The 15,039-nt window shown below is 39.3% G+C and overlaps 2 protein-coding genes across 4 annotated transcripts; both read left to right on the top strand.

Annotated features, from left to right (window-relative positions):
* The first annotated feature begins 285 nt into the window (after positions 1-285).
* Positions 286-3,951, top strand: LOC101165137. 3 transcript variants are annotated; one of them, XM_004068606.3, is made up of 6 exons: positions 286-580; positions 858-1,039; positions 1,126-1,282; positions 2,960-3,132; positions 3,276-3,504; positions 3,579-3,951. In XM_004068606.3, the coding sequence occupies exons 2-6, from the start codon at positions 875-877 to the stop codon at positions 3,779-3,781; spliced, it is 927 nt and encodes a 308-aa protein (XP_004068654.1). In that variant the 5' UTR covers positions 286-580; positions 858-874; the 3' UTR covers positions 3,782-3,951. The 3 variants fall into 3 exon arrangements, with proteins under 3 accessions (XP_004068654.1, XP_011473068.1, XP_011473067.1); XM_011474766.3 differs by having other exon boundaries at positions 325-580; positions 871-1,039; XM_011474765.3 differs by lacking the exon at positions 286-580 and adding an exon at positions 602-665.
* A 7,061-nt stretch (positions 3,952-11,012) lies between these two features.
* On the top strand, positions 11,013-14,462 carry LOC101164882 (caveolin-2). Its single transcript, XM_004068605.4, has 3 exons — positions 11,013-11,373; positions 11,711-11,898; positions 13,630-14,462. Exons 1-3 carry the CDS (start codon positions 11,146-11,148, stop codon positions 13,778-13,780), a joined length of 567 nt encoding a protein of 188 aa, XP_004068653.2. The 5' UTR covers positions 11,013-11,145; the 3' UTR covers positions 13,781-14,462.
* Positions 14,463-15,039: the final 577 nt, after the last annotated feature.

Below are 15,039 nucleotides of genomic sequence, written 5' to 3'. Positions count from 1 at the left end.
TCCCGACACTAATTGGACCTGCCATTTACGTGGTTAATGATTTTCTAAATCTCTTATTTAAAAAGTCTTGTGTGTCCAAGTCGTATTCTGCATGCAGAACTGGAAAATGCAAACGGAGTTTAAACGCGTTCTGATTGGCTAAGATACACGCCTATCATGATATATCCCGCCCTCTAAGAATATCTGAGATTTTCATTGGTTAAAGCGCGACGGTGAGCGTACAGGAAACTGTACTGGAGAGAAATACTTCCCTCGGGGAATATATTTCAGCAACTTTGTTCCGCACGTCTTTTAAAAAAACAAAAAAAACACGCATTTTCTAAGAAAACGTCCGTTTAGTACGCACAAAAACTTTACTCAGTATCACACCTATAAAAGATCAGTATTTTACACATATTTAACTGAAAAGTTATGTGGTCGCTCCCTACGAATTATTAAAACCCCACCAGGACCGATGTACTGTAATACTGCGGTAGTACTACTACTTCCTTTACTACGCAGTATTTCCATGTACTGCACTGCCTTTTGTCCTCAGTGGCCGCGTTGACAGATTTTTCTGGAAAGAAAACTGACCGTCCAGGTGAAGTGATTCTATCATGCAGCTAGACTCTACATCATGGGATTTGAACAGCGTTGTTGTTGCCCTCAACTCTGCCAGCTGGGCGGTAGGGAGTTCGAAATATTGAGTCAAAAAGGGGGCTTTAAAGCGAACATTTTAAAATGATCATAAACTCACGACACATTTACTTCAAATATATTATATATAAATAAATATTATAATTCCGAGATCCTGAAAAAAAATAGTTTGACTGACGGAAACCTGGGCTTAATTTATTTATTTTTATTTTTTGGTGTAGATTTCTCCCTCGGTGTTATGCCACCAAAGAGAAACTCCACAGCAAGTCCCACACAACCCCAGGTGAAGATGATAAAGATCGGAAGTGTTTCAGATGCGCACGAGTTTCACAGCCTCCCAATGGAGGACAAATACCTGGAGGAGGAGGAAGCATCCAGCCACCTGCATCTTCTGAAGAATGAGGTCAAACACACAGTTTATGAGATTAAACTGGTGTTGTATCATCATGTAAGAAAACTTCACGTTGTTCTTTTTCTTGTCGTTTGAAGCCTGAAAGTATTGACTTTGATGAAGAAAATCCTGCCAGTCCAGGCATCAGAACAGACACCATCAGCCTGTTAATGAAAATAGAGCAACTTCAGGCTCAGCTGAAGTATGAGCGCAGATGCAGACTTTTGGCAGAGAAGGAGCTGAGGGAACTCAGAGGTGGGTGTGGACTCCACTATTCAGACTGAGACTTCAACTAAACTTCTTTTGATTTTGATTGAGAAGTTATTATCTAAGTATTAGTGGATTTTTATGTTGGCGAGATTTTAGAATGCTATCTTAATCTGACATTTATTTTTGTTTTATTTTTCCTCTTATGTTTTATCTTGTATTTAGGCAACTCTGACCTTCCTTCATGATTAATGTTTTTTCCTATAAAAGCAGTATAAAATACTGTTTATTTTACCTCCAAATCAGTAAACCAATTCTGATGCTTTATTATAGATGTTCATGTCGTTCACCTACCGGCTCATCCCGTCAGGGATCGCCACAGCAAATCAGCTTCCACTGATTCACGCATTTGGTTTGGCAGGGATTTTTACGCCGATTGTCCTTCCTGACACAACCATGAATTCGTCTTGCTTAAGAACCCGCACTTGATGAAGCTCATCGCGGTCCCTAGGAACTGAACCCTGGTTTCCCAGTCCTACATGCTGATCCAGATGTTTTATTTTTGATAATTTATTTATTTAGTGTTTTCTTTTAATCTTATTGGATACTTTGGAATATTCATGTGTTTTAATTTAAATTATATCTAAAATAGGGAAAGAATGACAGTTTAAACAAAAACAAAAAAACATCCCAGTAAATTAAGTATGTGAGCTTGTAGTGAGATAAAACAAAGTCTTGAACTTGGATTACTAAAAATCATATGTGCAGAGTAACAGTAAAGTTCATTCTTATCTTAATTTGAGTCAAAAATGTTTTTGTTTTTAATGTTTTTTTTAGTTTAGCTTGCTAAGGAATGAATGACAACTTCAAACATCTAAAACCTTTTGTTGCTTTTGCCAACCCTTTCTTTTCTGAAAAGTTCCTTTTTGAAGAAGTCACTTTCAGAATTGTCCCTTTTAAGAGCTGAAGCTCTGTTAGTATGAAGGAGGCTTCGACCACACATACTGGCTGAGACAGAGATGGGTACCAGTGTTTGTCAACAGTGGTGGAAAGATGCTGCATCAATAGACAACAAACAAGATGGACGGGCTTGCACTGATAAACAAACCTCTCAACTTAACTGAAGGCTTTAAACGAAATAAAAAAATGTTTTTGAAATTATTGTTTTGTCTCAAGAACCCAGGCCAATGTTTCCTTAAAAAACAAGTGGACCACATTTTTTATATATTTGAGTTACACACATGTTCCCCCGGGTTGCTAATGTGATTTATAGTTATTAGGTGTTTAGTTGGCTAGAAAGCAAATGAATAAAAAATGCAAAACATTCTAAAAAAATTAATTTATTACTGATTTAGGATTATTGAACTTGGCATTGGGCTGCACACTGGTGTAGTGGTTCGCACAGAAGGCCCTGGTTTGAATCCCAGCTGGGTCCTTTCAATGTGGAGTTTGCATGTTCTCCCTGTACATGTCAAAGCCCGGAAGCTTCGGCTTCCTCCCACAGTCCAAAAACATGCTTCATAGATTAGTCGATGACTCCAATATTCCCTAGAGGCGTCTGGGATAGGCTCCAGCATCCCCATGACTCTAAAAGAGATTAAGTGGGTTTGGAAGATTCGTGGACGAATGAATGAACTTAACATTTCTTGTCTGAAGACATAAACGTTCACATAGCTGAACTTTTTTTATTTTTTTTTATTTTGCCTCGCTTGACTCCTTCTGAAGAGATGAACAACCTCATGATGCAGATGAGGCACACTGCGCACGAGCTCCGGGTTACTCTGGATCACGTTCTTCAAGGAGGCGAAGCAGGAGTTGCTCCGCCAACGGCTGATGAACCGATCTCGTTCCTAGCTGAGCCTGAGGCACAGATGAGAGCAGCTTCCAATGTTTCAGATGTGAGTGTAACGATCAAGGAAACATACTTAAAAGAAAAGATTGCCTTTTTCTTTCTTTTAAGATAAAAATTGGCGTCTGCTTTAACTGGGATTTCCTCTTTGTTGTGTTTGACTCTTGAATATTTTCTTTTTTCATGTTTCAGGAAGATCATAACTTTGTGTATCTCTCAGAGAATCTTCGAGTGCCAAAGAATCTCTATGAACGTGTTGCAGAAATTGCAGATTACAAGAAGTACGTTTCAGCAATGCTGATGATCCTTTTTGACAGAGCCACTCTGGCCACACATTGCCTTCAGGGCCGTAAGAACAGCTTTGTGGGAGAGGAAAGCCACAAACCTTCGTTGCCACCTGAGATTCTGAAAAGCCTCATGGGTAAGAAAATATTTCAGCCAATGGTAAAAAAAAAAAAATCCCTTTTCTCACAATAATATTATTATTTTTTCCAGATCATGTTGCGGACAAGTTCTGTGTGGACAGTAGTCAAATCAAAACCGCAATCCGCACAAAGCTGAACAATGAAGACAAGCTCTTCAAGAAGAGACTGGGGATAGGGAGAGCTGAAAACAGGGCTGTGTCTGAGCCCACCTTTTCCCAGGATGCTTCACTTCTAGCAGACAATGCAGTCGGAATGAGCGACTCTCATTTCTAGCTGGTCTCTCTTCATCTTTTTGGCATACTCATCAAGGATTGCTTTTGCACATGGTCACCTGCTCCAAATATACTTCAATGTTTGTACGTTTCTTTTTAATTTCGTTTTACCACACTTGTTAAAGAATGGAAACAGTTTTAGGTACATTAATAAATGTGATGTCAAATCATTATGTTGTAAACACTGGTTATTCTTAAACATTTAGCAAAGCCATTTTTCAGAACCAAAGGGAAATGGAATCAAGCTCAAGCCTGTGTGCCTTTTTTTCCCTTCATCTTTCCCCAGCAGCAGAACTTTTCAAGGTTCCTGACAGATCAGACCAGGCTGAAGATCCTGGAATTGCCATCCTGCAGTTTGACTATTGACCCTCAATAGTAATAATCCGTCTATGGCTTTGAAGATAAAATGCAAATAATTTGTTAGTTATTTTGTTTGAGCTTATTACGTTTTGTGGTGGTTCAGTAATAGAATAAATGTAAAGCACATCTTCTGATCTTTTGCTGCACAACCGTGTCTGTTCAGACGGTATGGCACTGGGGGAGTGGGTAATCGGGGAGAGTCGGGGTGGGCCGCTTCATTAATGGGCTGGTCGGTTGGTGTTAAGGAAAAACAGTCACGGTAAAATTTGAATGAATCTTTGTAGCACCTGAATCGACCTGTCCTTTTAAGAAACGGCACCGCCAGGTCTGGAGTTAACAGTTTTTCCACAAACCCCCCTCTGAAGAGCTCACAGTTGGTTGAGTCCGGCAGAGCGCGTCTTTCCAAGAAGTCGAGGCGGAGTGGAGAAGCGGGCAGAGTTAAAAATAATAATTAATAATGTTTCAAACCCAAATGACACACAGTAAATAGCAGAAGACATTAGAATAAAAATATATTAAATTAGAAAGCTGAGTAAAATGAAACTTAAATTTTTTGTTTGTACTGGGAGAATGGAATGCAAAACAGGCATCGACTGAAGTGCTGTCAAATGTGCAAAGCTCACAGACATGTTTTCAAGAAGACAGACAGAGGAGGGAAATGGCAAAAGAGATATAACTCTAAGCCTAATTAATTATGTAACTAGAATCTCTAGCATTAAGTTTCTGTCACTGTTACCACAATTAGAAACCAAACTAAACAATAGCATTTAAAAATAAATATTCATGCATTTTATACATAGGGAATGACTTTTAAAATGAATTTCAATATATTTAAAAAGTATAATGTAAATAATGTAAAGTAGAATGATTGTAAATTGCATGCTTTTTCTAGCATCTGCGGAGCAAAGCCAGGCAGACAATACTGACAAACCAAAAAATTAGGGAGGCGTGGACAGGCACAGCTGACTGTTGAGGTAAGTTAAAAAAAAGTCATGACGAAAGTTGTTTTTAGGACTGCTTAAAGTTGATTGTGTTGAATAAATTACACCACAAAGATGCTGTTTGTGTCCTGGCATTAGTATGTCCATATGGAACTTGAGAGCAGAACCTGTTCTGCTCTCAGAAACTGTGTTGTATGTGTTCACCATATACTGAAGCAACCTCTTCACAGATGCCTACCCAGTTATTGGGCTGGGATAGACATTTTTGTTGACCCTTTCATTGTTCCAAGTTGCATGTGAGAGAAGCTTCTCCATTCTAGAGTTAATTAAAAACAGTCTACGTAGTACGCCCAGTCAGGAGCATTTGGAGGCTTTAATGCTGATGGCAACAGAAAAAGAAATTCTCGTATCCATTGACTGTGACAAAATAATAAATGAGGTTGCAGAAACTAGTGCACTTCCTAAGCGGTTTCTTATGCTGTACATTCTGGAGTTACTACGTATGTATGGTTATGTTTTTTCAAATGTTAAAAATGTTGAACCTTTGTGTAACCCTTGTGCTATCTTAGATGACCCCACCCTTACACTGACGTGTTCTCCCTACCATGACAAAGGTGGATAAAGGTGGAAAGATTTCATGTAATCCATGGACACCAGTGAAGATCACAAATCATTGAAGAAAAAAGGTTCAGAGCACTGTCTAGTGGGTCTAGATGACCCAACTCCCAATGTTAAAGTGCCTAGGACAGCACAAGGGTTAAATAATCATACTGTGAAGTATTTCTGTTGGGTCGGTCTTGTCTATTACACTCCTGGGCTGAAAAGTTGTCCTACTCCACCCCTGGGTTATGGGGTGTCGTTTGTAAAGTGACACAGTCAAATATTAACAGCAATATTTTTGGTTATTTAGCCTGTTTTAGGAGAAGAAAAAACAGGTTTTATTTTTCAAATGCATGTTTTCACCTTTTAATTCATGTATTTATAAATGTTACATTTACCATCTAAATATTTAGTTGGCAAGCTAGATGTTTAGTTTTCAAACATTTAGTTAGTAAAGGTAACATTTAAGGCTGCACGGTGGTGCAGTGGTTAGCGCTCTTGCCTCCGGAAGGCCCCCGGTTCAAGTCCCGGCTGGGGGGACCTGAACCAGAACATCAATGGGGGAACTTTCTATGTGGAGTTTGCATGGTCTCCCCGTGCATGTTCCTCCCACCATCCAAAAACACGCTTCATAGGATAATTGGTTAATCTAAATTGTCCCTAGGTGTGAATGTGAGAGTGCATGGTTGTGTGATTGTGGACACTCTACCCTGCGACAGACTGCTGACCTGTCCAGGGTGTCCCCTGCCTTCGCCTACAAGTGGCCAAGATAGGCTCTGGAAGCCCCGTGACCCTGAAAGGGAATAAACAGAGGAAAATGAATGAATGAAAAAAAAGGCAACATTTATAAAACAGGCTAAAACACCAAAATTATTGCTGTTTATATTTGAATTTGTAACTTTACAAATGGCACCCCATAAGAGGTAAAGTTCTTAAATATAGATTTTTTAAAATCTTTATTGGATTCCATACCAATGATTTCATCTTTATATATGATAATTAAAAAATGAATTAATGTGATGGAAATGGTGGGAAATTCCATATTTGACTTGGCTTTATTGCATTTTTAATTAAAGTGAATCTGCTGCATCAGGAGGATCTTTTTTGACACAGTGTGTATTTTGTTTTGAAAGGAACTTGTGCTGCTGTCACAGGAAAATAAATTAAACATGTTATCCAAAGAAAGTATAACACTGTTATAATTCAAATAATATAAATATTTAAAAGCTATTTTTTATAAAATAGTGGCTTAATGGTCACAAAGACATAAATGAAGTGTTTTTTTCTAAAAGGCGAAGTGGGAATTTGCTGTTCTCGCTGGATTTTGGCCAATAAGTAGTTGACCCAAATGGGTGTTATAGGTCACAGACCTTTGGTATAAAGGAATGGCATGGAATGAAAAGTTTTAATATATGAAACTGGTAGAAACAACCTTATTTTTTGTCACACCTGACTTGTAAGAACTACATTTTAATGAACAAATAAATTGCTATAATTGAGAAAATAAGTTTTCAACAATTTTTAACCAGAGCTGTAATAATCATCTTGCAAATTAACATTTGTTTAGTCCTTTATATTGTAGTGAAAAATGCAAAAAAGAAAGAAAAGGAAACTGTCATATTTTCTTCTGCCTGGAGATGTCAGTGTTGAGCCTTTTTCCTCTGCCACTCTTTATGGAGCATTGATGTGCTTCCATGAGGCTGTGAAGTTGAGCACAAAAAATGCAAAGTTTACGATGAAGCCGGTTGGTTAATGGTTAAAGTCAGAGGATGGAAGCAGCTTTGTGTGCTCATGATGTGTTCATGAAGATGGGGTTGGAGGAGTCACCAGCTACAGGCTCCTCCCGCCAGTCTGGAGCCGGCTGAGCTGTCATTGTGAATCACAGCTCATCACTGCTAACTTTGGAAATATCCCTCCCTGGGTTTAAACCTGTGTTTGTGCTTTACTATGAAGGCTCTGAAGAGGATGCTTGTTCTTTTATTTTCTCTTTGGAACACAGAAGAACATTTTTGCAGCTGGAAGAAACACGAGTTGGATTTTCTGCTCCTTTTTTAGTACTCATATTTTTCTCAGAGTTTAGGAGAGAAGCCTTAACCATGCCTTTGGACATACTCAGAAGTATTTGGAGGAATTATTTTAACGACGTAAGAGTTCAGGTTATGCTCAGTACACCCAACCATGAGGGTATAAGACACAAGACATTTGAGACACAGAATTGTGAGGAAAATAAGTAGAAAAAATAGAAGAAGCAACAAAAAAAAGATAACTTTTAACTTGCATTGAATTCTGGGCTATTTTGATCCGGAGATGGAAACACGTGTGACAGAAAGAGAAAAAAAATTTAGAAAAAAGAGAAAAACATAACTGTGGAAGTCACTCTCACTGAATTTGCATTGTAGACAAGCCTTTCACTGATTACCAACAACATCTGTTTGGGCAGCGATACCCCTAGCTCCCAGCAGGCAGCTGGGCAGCCTTTACAACCCGCACATATGCTTAAAGGACCTCATGGGAATATTTTTCAAGGCTGCTCTAAAGTCTAAATCTTCTTCTGGGCTTCTTGGGCAGCAGAGCTGTTCAGGTGGTGGTTGTGAAAAAGCCCCTCATCTCAGGAAAGCTGTTCACTGTGTTTGGGTGGCCTTTGAACAGCTGCGTGGACCTTTGCCCTGATGGATGAGCAGCCAAATGAAGCATCGCTCTGACTCCGTATACAGCCAGATTACCATCATAACAACTCCTAATGCTCCACGTAGGATGGTGTGTGACCGACCTTTTGGCAGCGGTGAAGTTGCTCTCAACCTTGTAATGATTATTGGACGGTTTCTGGTTTGCTGGCTGCCTTACTTTGCCTCCCAACTTCATGTAATACTCATTAGCTGTGTTTACATGGACAAAAGTAATCGGAAAGAACGCCTGATCAGAAGAAAAATGCGTCATGAAAACACGCAGTTCGGAATACTCTGCCCCGATCAGACTCGTTCGGATCCAAATATCTTTCCGATCGAGATAGGTGGGTTATACCGATTGTTGATCTGATCGTTGTTTATGTAGACGGTTCATTCCGATTCCGTGTGTCACTACTGCTCTGGTTTAACGTCATGCATAGATGATGCTCCAGAGAAGGCTTTGGAGCGCAAACAGGACCGACCGGCTGCTCTGCGCCAGAGGACCGTGTGTGAGAGCACAGCAGCCGGACTTGTAGCTTTGTGTTTGCGGGCAGGGGGGCGGGGGGTGTTTTGTCTCTGGGTGAGCTGCCAGACACAGGAGAACCATGTCTCCCAGTAGAACTGTGTCTCCGAGCAGAGCTCAGCCCACCCCAAAGTCGGTGTGTCAGCTTTTCAAAGCAGAAATGCCGCTCAGTCCTTAGAAACCGTTCAAACAATCACATGGATTTGTGTTTCCAGTCGTGTCCCGACAAAATAAAGGCTGCTGTTATTCCCACATATTTACATGCAGCCAAGATGCAGATTGCAGCATTTCCCGCATTGATTTTGTTTTCATCAAGGCTAAATGTTGTTAGCGCATGTGTGTTAGCCTTCTCCTAACCCTTCTTCCGGCTCCGTTCTTCCACAAAAAAAAGCACTGACCACACGGATTAAAAATAAAATGATGAGCGAACAGGCGCTTCATAATAACCATAACAGTAATAAAAGCACGTTTAGAAGATCCTCTCGTATATTAACGAGCTGCTACATACGTATATGTATGTGGCAGCTCGGCTTGTTTACAGTGGAACTAATTTCCTCTTCCGGTATTTTAGAGATATGGTGACTTTGGTGCATAATTCCAGTCCATGAGAGGTGATAGTGGGTGACCTGTAGAACAAGGATATAGTGTTCAAGGCCAAGAATTATGCACCAAAGTCACTTTGAGTGTTAGCAATTTACAGTACGTTCAGTCAAAAATGCAAAGTTTAAGTACTATTATTTGGAGAACTATACAGTACACAGGGCTATAAGAGGTGATAGTGGGTGACCTGTAGAACAAAGATACAGTATTCAAGGCCTGGAATTATTCACCAAAGTCACTTTATTCCAATTCAAAGTTGACTTATGCAGTATTTTTGGTCAAAAATGCAAAGTTGAAGTACTATTTTCTAGAAAACTATAAAGTAAAAGTACACAGGTCTATGTAAGGTGATAGTGGTAACCTGTAGAACAAGAATATAGTGTTTAAAGCCTGGAATTATGCACCAAAGTGACTTTACTGCTAAAATAGAATTGCAAAAGAAAAAAAACCTATCCTCTAAAAAGAAAAAAAAAAATGTGTACTTTAATTGCATATTTGTACTATATATCAGTTATTTAATTACACAATTTCATAATAAAGACAGATTTAAAGTAAACCATGAGGCTTAATAAAGTGACTTTGGTGCATAATTCTAGGACATGATTAGCAAGTCCATGTTCTACAGGTCCTCCACTGTCACTTCACACAGACAAATAAATTGTGTTTTTGGTGTTTAACATGTTCTTGTGGCATTTTTATGATATAGGGAACATACATAAAGAAAATTAAGCTCAAAATTGCATTTCCATTTAAATCCTAGCAGTTTGAACTTTAAACTTTGATGCACTCTGTGAACACATTTCTTAGCCAATATGTCTATCTATCACTGTGCTTCATGCAGGGTAAAGATTTTTAGCCGAAGTGCCAGAGATGAGAAAGTAGCAATGCAACATCTGACAATTACAAATCTCTGCATATTAAATATAATAAAGCATTATTACATCACTACAGAAAAAAAGCCTTTAACACTGTCCTCATGTTAATAATTATTTATATTTTACCAATTTCAAACAATTAAAATGACATGTAAAGGAAAGTGCTGTGTGATGTGCTTCATGTGTTTTCACTTAAACATGTTGTAAAACTCAGCTTCAAATAGTTGGCTGTTAGAAACAGAACGTTCTTCAGAGAGATAAGATACCTGCTTCATTGAAAAAGGAAGTTGCAAATTGTTCTGTTATTTTCCTCCTAAGCTAAATCCTGTTTGCACTTCATTTTATATTTTTCTCAACATTCCTTTATTTGTTCTTTTCCAGACGAGGGCAGTATTGCCTTTCAGTCTTATAAAGATCAATTTTTTCTAAAAAAAAAAAAGAAGGAAAAAGGCCAAATTTAAAAAGTTTAAGAAAGAAATAAGTCAAAATGTGATATTGATTATGTGTGGCATGTGTGTTTGTCTCTGTGATTAATTCCCAGACCCAGTATAGTGTGATAGTGTACAAAGCATGCATACAGTATTTTTAAACTCCCACTCACCCACCCTCCACCCCTCACAGCATAGGAAAATGATCTCCACTTAAATCTCCAAATGCCAGTCAGGGCACTGTGGTGTTCCCAATATAACTGCAGTGGACTGCCAGCTGGTGGGGTCCAGAGAGTAGGCTTTGTCCAATCTGCTGGAGAAAAAAGTCTTCTAGCTTGCTCTATCAAAAGTAGGATTTCTGCAAAGGCTCAAATGGATAGCGAGATGGCAGAGGAGGATTCAGAGGAAGTGGAGATTGATTTAAGCGACTCCAATGAATCTCCAGAGCTCGAAAAAGAGGAGGAAACTCAGACGCTGTGGAAGGCCCAGCCCTCTGTGGAAGAAGAGGAAAACATTCACACATCCACGCTAGTGGAAATCAGCGATACCAAACCTTTGATTAAAACCAGAGACCCCCGAGGAATCAACGACTGTCTCAAGGTGACTGAGTTATGCCCAGTTTAACAGTTGGAGCTTTTGTAACCCTTGGGCTATCCTAGGCACTTTAACATTGGGAGTTGGGTCATCTAGACCCACTAGACAGTGCTCTGAACCTTTTTTCTTCAATGATTTGTGATCTTCACTAGTGTCCATGGATTACATGAAATCTTTCCACCTTTATCCACCTTTGTCATGGTAGGAAGAACACGTCAAAGTAAGGGTGGGGTCATAGGATAGCACAAGGGTTAATCTATAATGGAAAAAAAGAACTGAGGCATTATTTGGCAAATTCTGCCACTGAATTCTAAGCCACATGTTAATATTGACTTATTTCCAGGTAACATTTGAAGATGTGATAGCTGAGCCAGTGTCAGTGCGCAGTGGAGACAGAGTCTGGATCTGGAGCAATGCCCTGTTTGAGGTGTCAAGGGTTTGGCTATACAGAATCCTTACGGTGGTTTTGGCCATTCCAATGTCTGTTTTGTCTGGAGTGCTCTTCGCCATCTTCAGCTGCTTCCACGTCTGGTAAGTATAGATATGTATCCACACAGGAGGATTTTTGTTCTTTTAGCATCGTCCTTGGTGTTTACTCATAAATAATTATGTGAGCATGAATGGAAGTGAGTTTGTGATTCTCACATCATCTAAGAACAGCTTCACCCTTGTGCTATCTTAGATGACCCCACCCTTACATTGACGTGTTATCCCAACCATGACAAAGGTGGATAAAGGTGGAAAGATTTCATGTAATCCATGGACACCAGTGAAGATCACAAATCATTGAAGAAAAAAGGTTCAGCGCACTGTCTAGCGGGTCTAGATGACCCAACTCCCAATGTTAAAGTGCCTAAGATAGCACAAGGGTAACAATGGGTTGGATTTCACTGACTTTGACTGGACCATGTGAAAGATATGGTGGAGCTTGAGATAAGACCTTAACTCAAGTTTGACTGTGGGAAGACTGACCAGGAGATCAAACTGCAAACAGAACCCTGAACTTAGAAACCCAGAGGTTTCTGTGTTCTGCCTGTAGAAGCTTATCTTTGTAGAAGAGTTCGGCTAAGCATGTTGGAGTTGAAACAGAAAGCCAGACACCAGTTACTTCAGTCTGATGTCAGGTGAGGTTTTTTAGTTCTTGATACTGCAGGACAGGCGTTGGTCATTTGTCAGCATAGAACAAAGATGGATGAGAGAGGTTTCAGATATGATCAAACCTTTTTCTTTTAAAAACAGCTTCATATCTGTGATAAAAATCTGGCAGTAAGATGTCATGTAGAACGAACATTTGGAAGCAATTTCTTAAGTGGCTTAAGAAAAGGGGGGTGGAAAAACTGCAGACAAAGTCAACAACTCTTACATGATTGTGCCAGCCTCAGAAGGAGGTATACCAGGGATGGCATCTAAGGCTACATTGAACTAATAAGATGTGACCAAAGCTTGAAGATACATGAAACAAGGGGGCAAGGGTTTGTCAGAAAATTCATCGCTTTTTAGAGCTGACCAGCAAAAACAAAAAAAAAATAGCAGGCATAGAAAACTAGAAACACAAAACAACTCTGACCTAGCTGATAATGGTGGAAAGTTGTTGTAACACTGACACCAGGTGAAACCATGGCAACCCATTGATACTATGGTTTTTACCCCTTTCCTAAACTAAACGTAATTCTAATTCTTTTTTCCTGAAAAAAAGTTATTTTGAGGGTTTTTCAAGTAAAAACAGCAGACACACAGGACCTAACAAAAAAGGCTGCACTTCAGTCTTGTAAGTTAGAATCTGTTCTTTATAATAATAATAATGGATTAGATTTATCTATGCTTTTCCAGACGCTCACAATGTGTCCATTATTCATTCACTCCTCATTCATACTTGGTGATGGTAAGCTACTGTTGTAGCCACAGCTGCCCTGGGGCAGACTGACAGAGGTGTGGCTGCCAGTTCGCGCCTATGGCCCCTCTGACCATCACCAGGACATTTGAACACATTCACACCAGTGGAGCCACACTGGAGGCAAGGAGGGTGAAGTGTCTTGCCCAAGGACACAACGACAGTTGGCTGGGGGGAGCGGGGATTGAACCGCCGACCCTTTGATCATTGGACAACCCGCTCAACCGCCTGAGCCACTGCCGCCCGATATATTATATTTTTAGCTTCCTGGTAATACACAGTCACTGATACACAGATCCCTGATGGCTCTCAATTCATATCTAACTTGTCTTTTTTCTTCTTCCTAATTCTTGCGGTTCCCTCTGTGACAGGATGGTTGGTCCCTGTGTTGAGTACGTCCTCATCGGCACTCGATGGCTGCAGAGCCTGTGGAATGTCGTTCTGGGAGTGTTTGTCCTTCCTTTCTCCAGAACTGCAAAGAGATGTTGTGGAGGCTTCAGCATCCACCTGGCCGAGGAGTGAGACTCGCAGTCAAGAAGGCGTCCACAATAGATTTTCTATGAAGTTGTGAACGGTTTTAAATTTCATATGAGAGTGTTGATTGTTTACTCTTGCATATTTAAACAAAAGAAAAAAAACATTTTTCCAGGATGTCGTTAAAATAAATCAGAACAGTATCTGTAGGCCCTCGTAATCCCACTCTTTTTTTCTCTTTATTTTGAGAGAGTAATGTTGAAGTTCAGGAAGTAACAATTTGCTTGGCAAAACATCTTTATTTGATTTGTAAGAAGTAAAAATAAATGTTTGGGTGAGATTTTCTAACTTTTATATGTATTAAAACTGCTTCAATTTTTTTTGTCATGATAAGACAGTTCATTATGTGGGAGTATTAATCAATAAAGATTCATAATCAACCATTTTTACTTCAAATTAAAGTAAACAAATAAAGCATACATGAATACAATTTGTCATAGCGAACGCCTTAAAACGTTTAACATTGATACCTTAAGACTTTTTTTTAGGATTTGCTAATGTGAGACATACTAGACTAAATTTTCTTTTAACATCACGGGTAAATCCTTCCATTTGTCTATTAATGCTTTTCTTCATGCTTTTCTTACTATTCAGTGATCAGTTATTTATGCCTAGAACGACCAGAAGGGGGCGCATGTGACTTATCGAGTAAATGCTCTCGAAGATAAAACAGATCGTCTTGTTTTCTTTCTTTCTCCTGTAAGGTAATTATTAATTTGTTCAGAATATGTCTTGAGTATAAACGGTCAGTTTATTCTTCAAGTGTCAGAAATGCTTTTTAGGTTGAGTTTTAGGTGGAGAAAAATACATTTGCTTCATCCAGCATGCGGCTAAATGGTGTTCACCTGCCAAATTGAAGGCTGGTGCACACCGGTGTAGGTACCAAACTGTTCGGCCTGCAATGAGTGTTCGGGGGCCTGCGACTAATGATGATTTGATTGGCTGCATGTTGGCCTGATGACGTGTAAGATAGTGATAGGTCTGGACAAAGTACAGTACAACCGTAGAAGAAGTTATGAGTTCCGTTATAAACAAACAAAGCTCCGACATAGAGCGATATGATCTTCTAAACGGGCTTTTATCAATGTTAAGATTATTATTAAGTGCCAGTAGCCACCCCTGAAAAGAATTCTACAATTTTATTTTTATCAACATTTTTGTACTGTCAACACAGTCCAGCATTCTTTTTATTTTTAAGGGTCAAAATCTTTCAAAATATGATCAAATATAGTAAAATTAAATAAATG

This window comes from Oryzias latipes, chromosome 5, assembly GCF_002234675.1.
Source record: "Oryzias latipes chromosome 5, ASM223467v1".
Taxonomy (NCBI): Eukaryota; Metazoa; Chordata; class Actinopteri; order Beloniformes; family Adrianichthyidae; genus Oryzias; species Oryzias latipes.
This window is presented reverse-complemented; position numbering and strand designations above follow the sequence as displayed.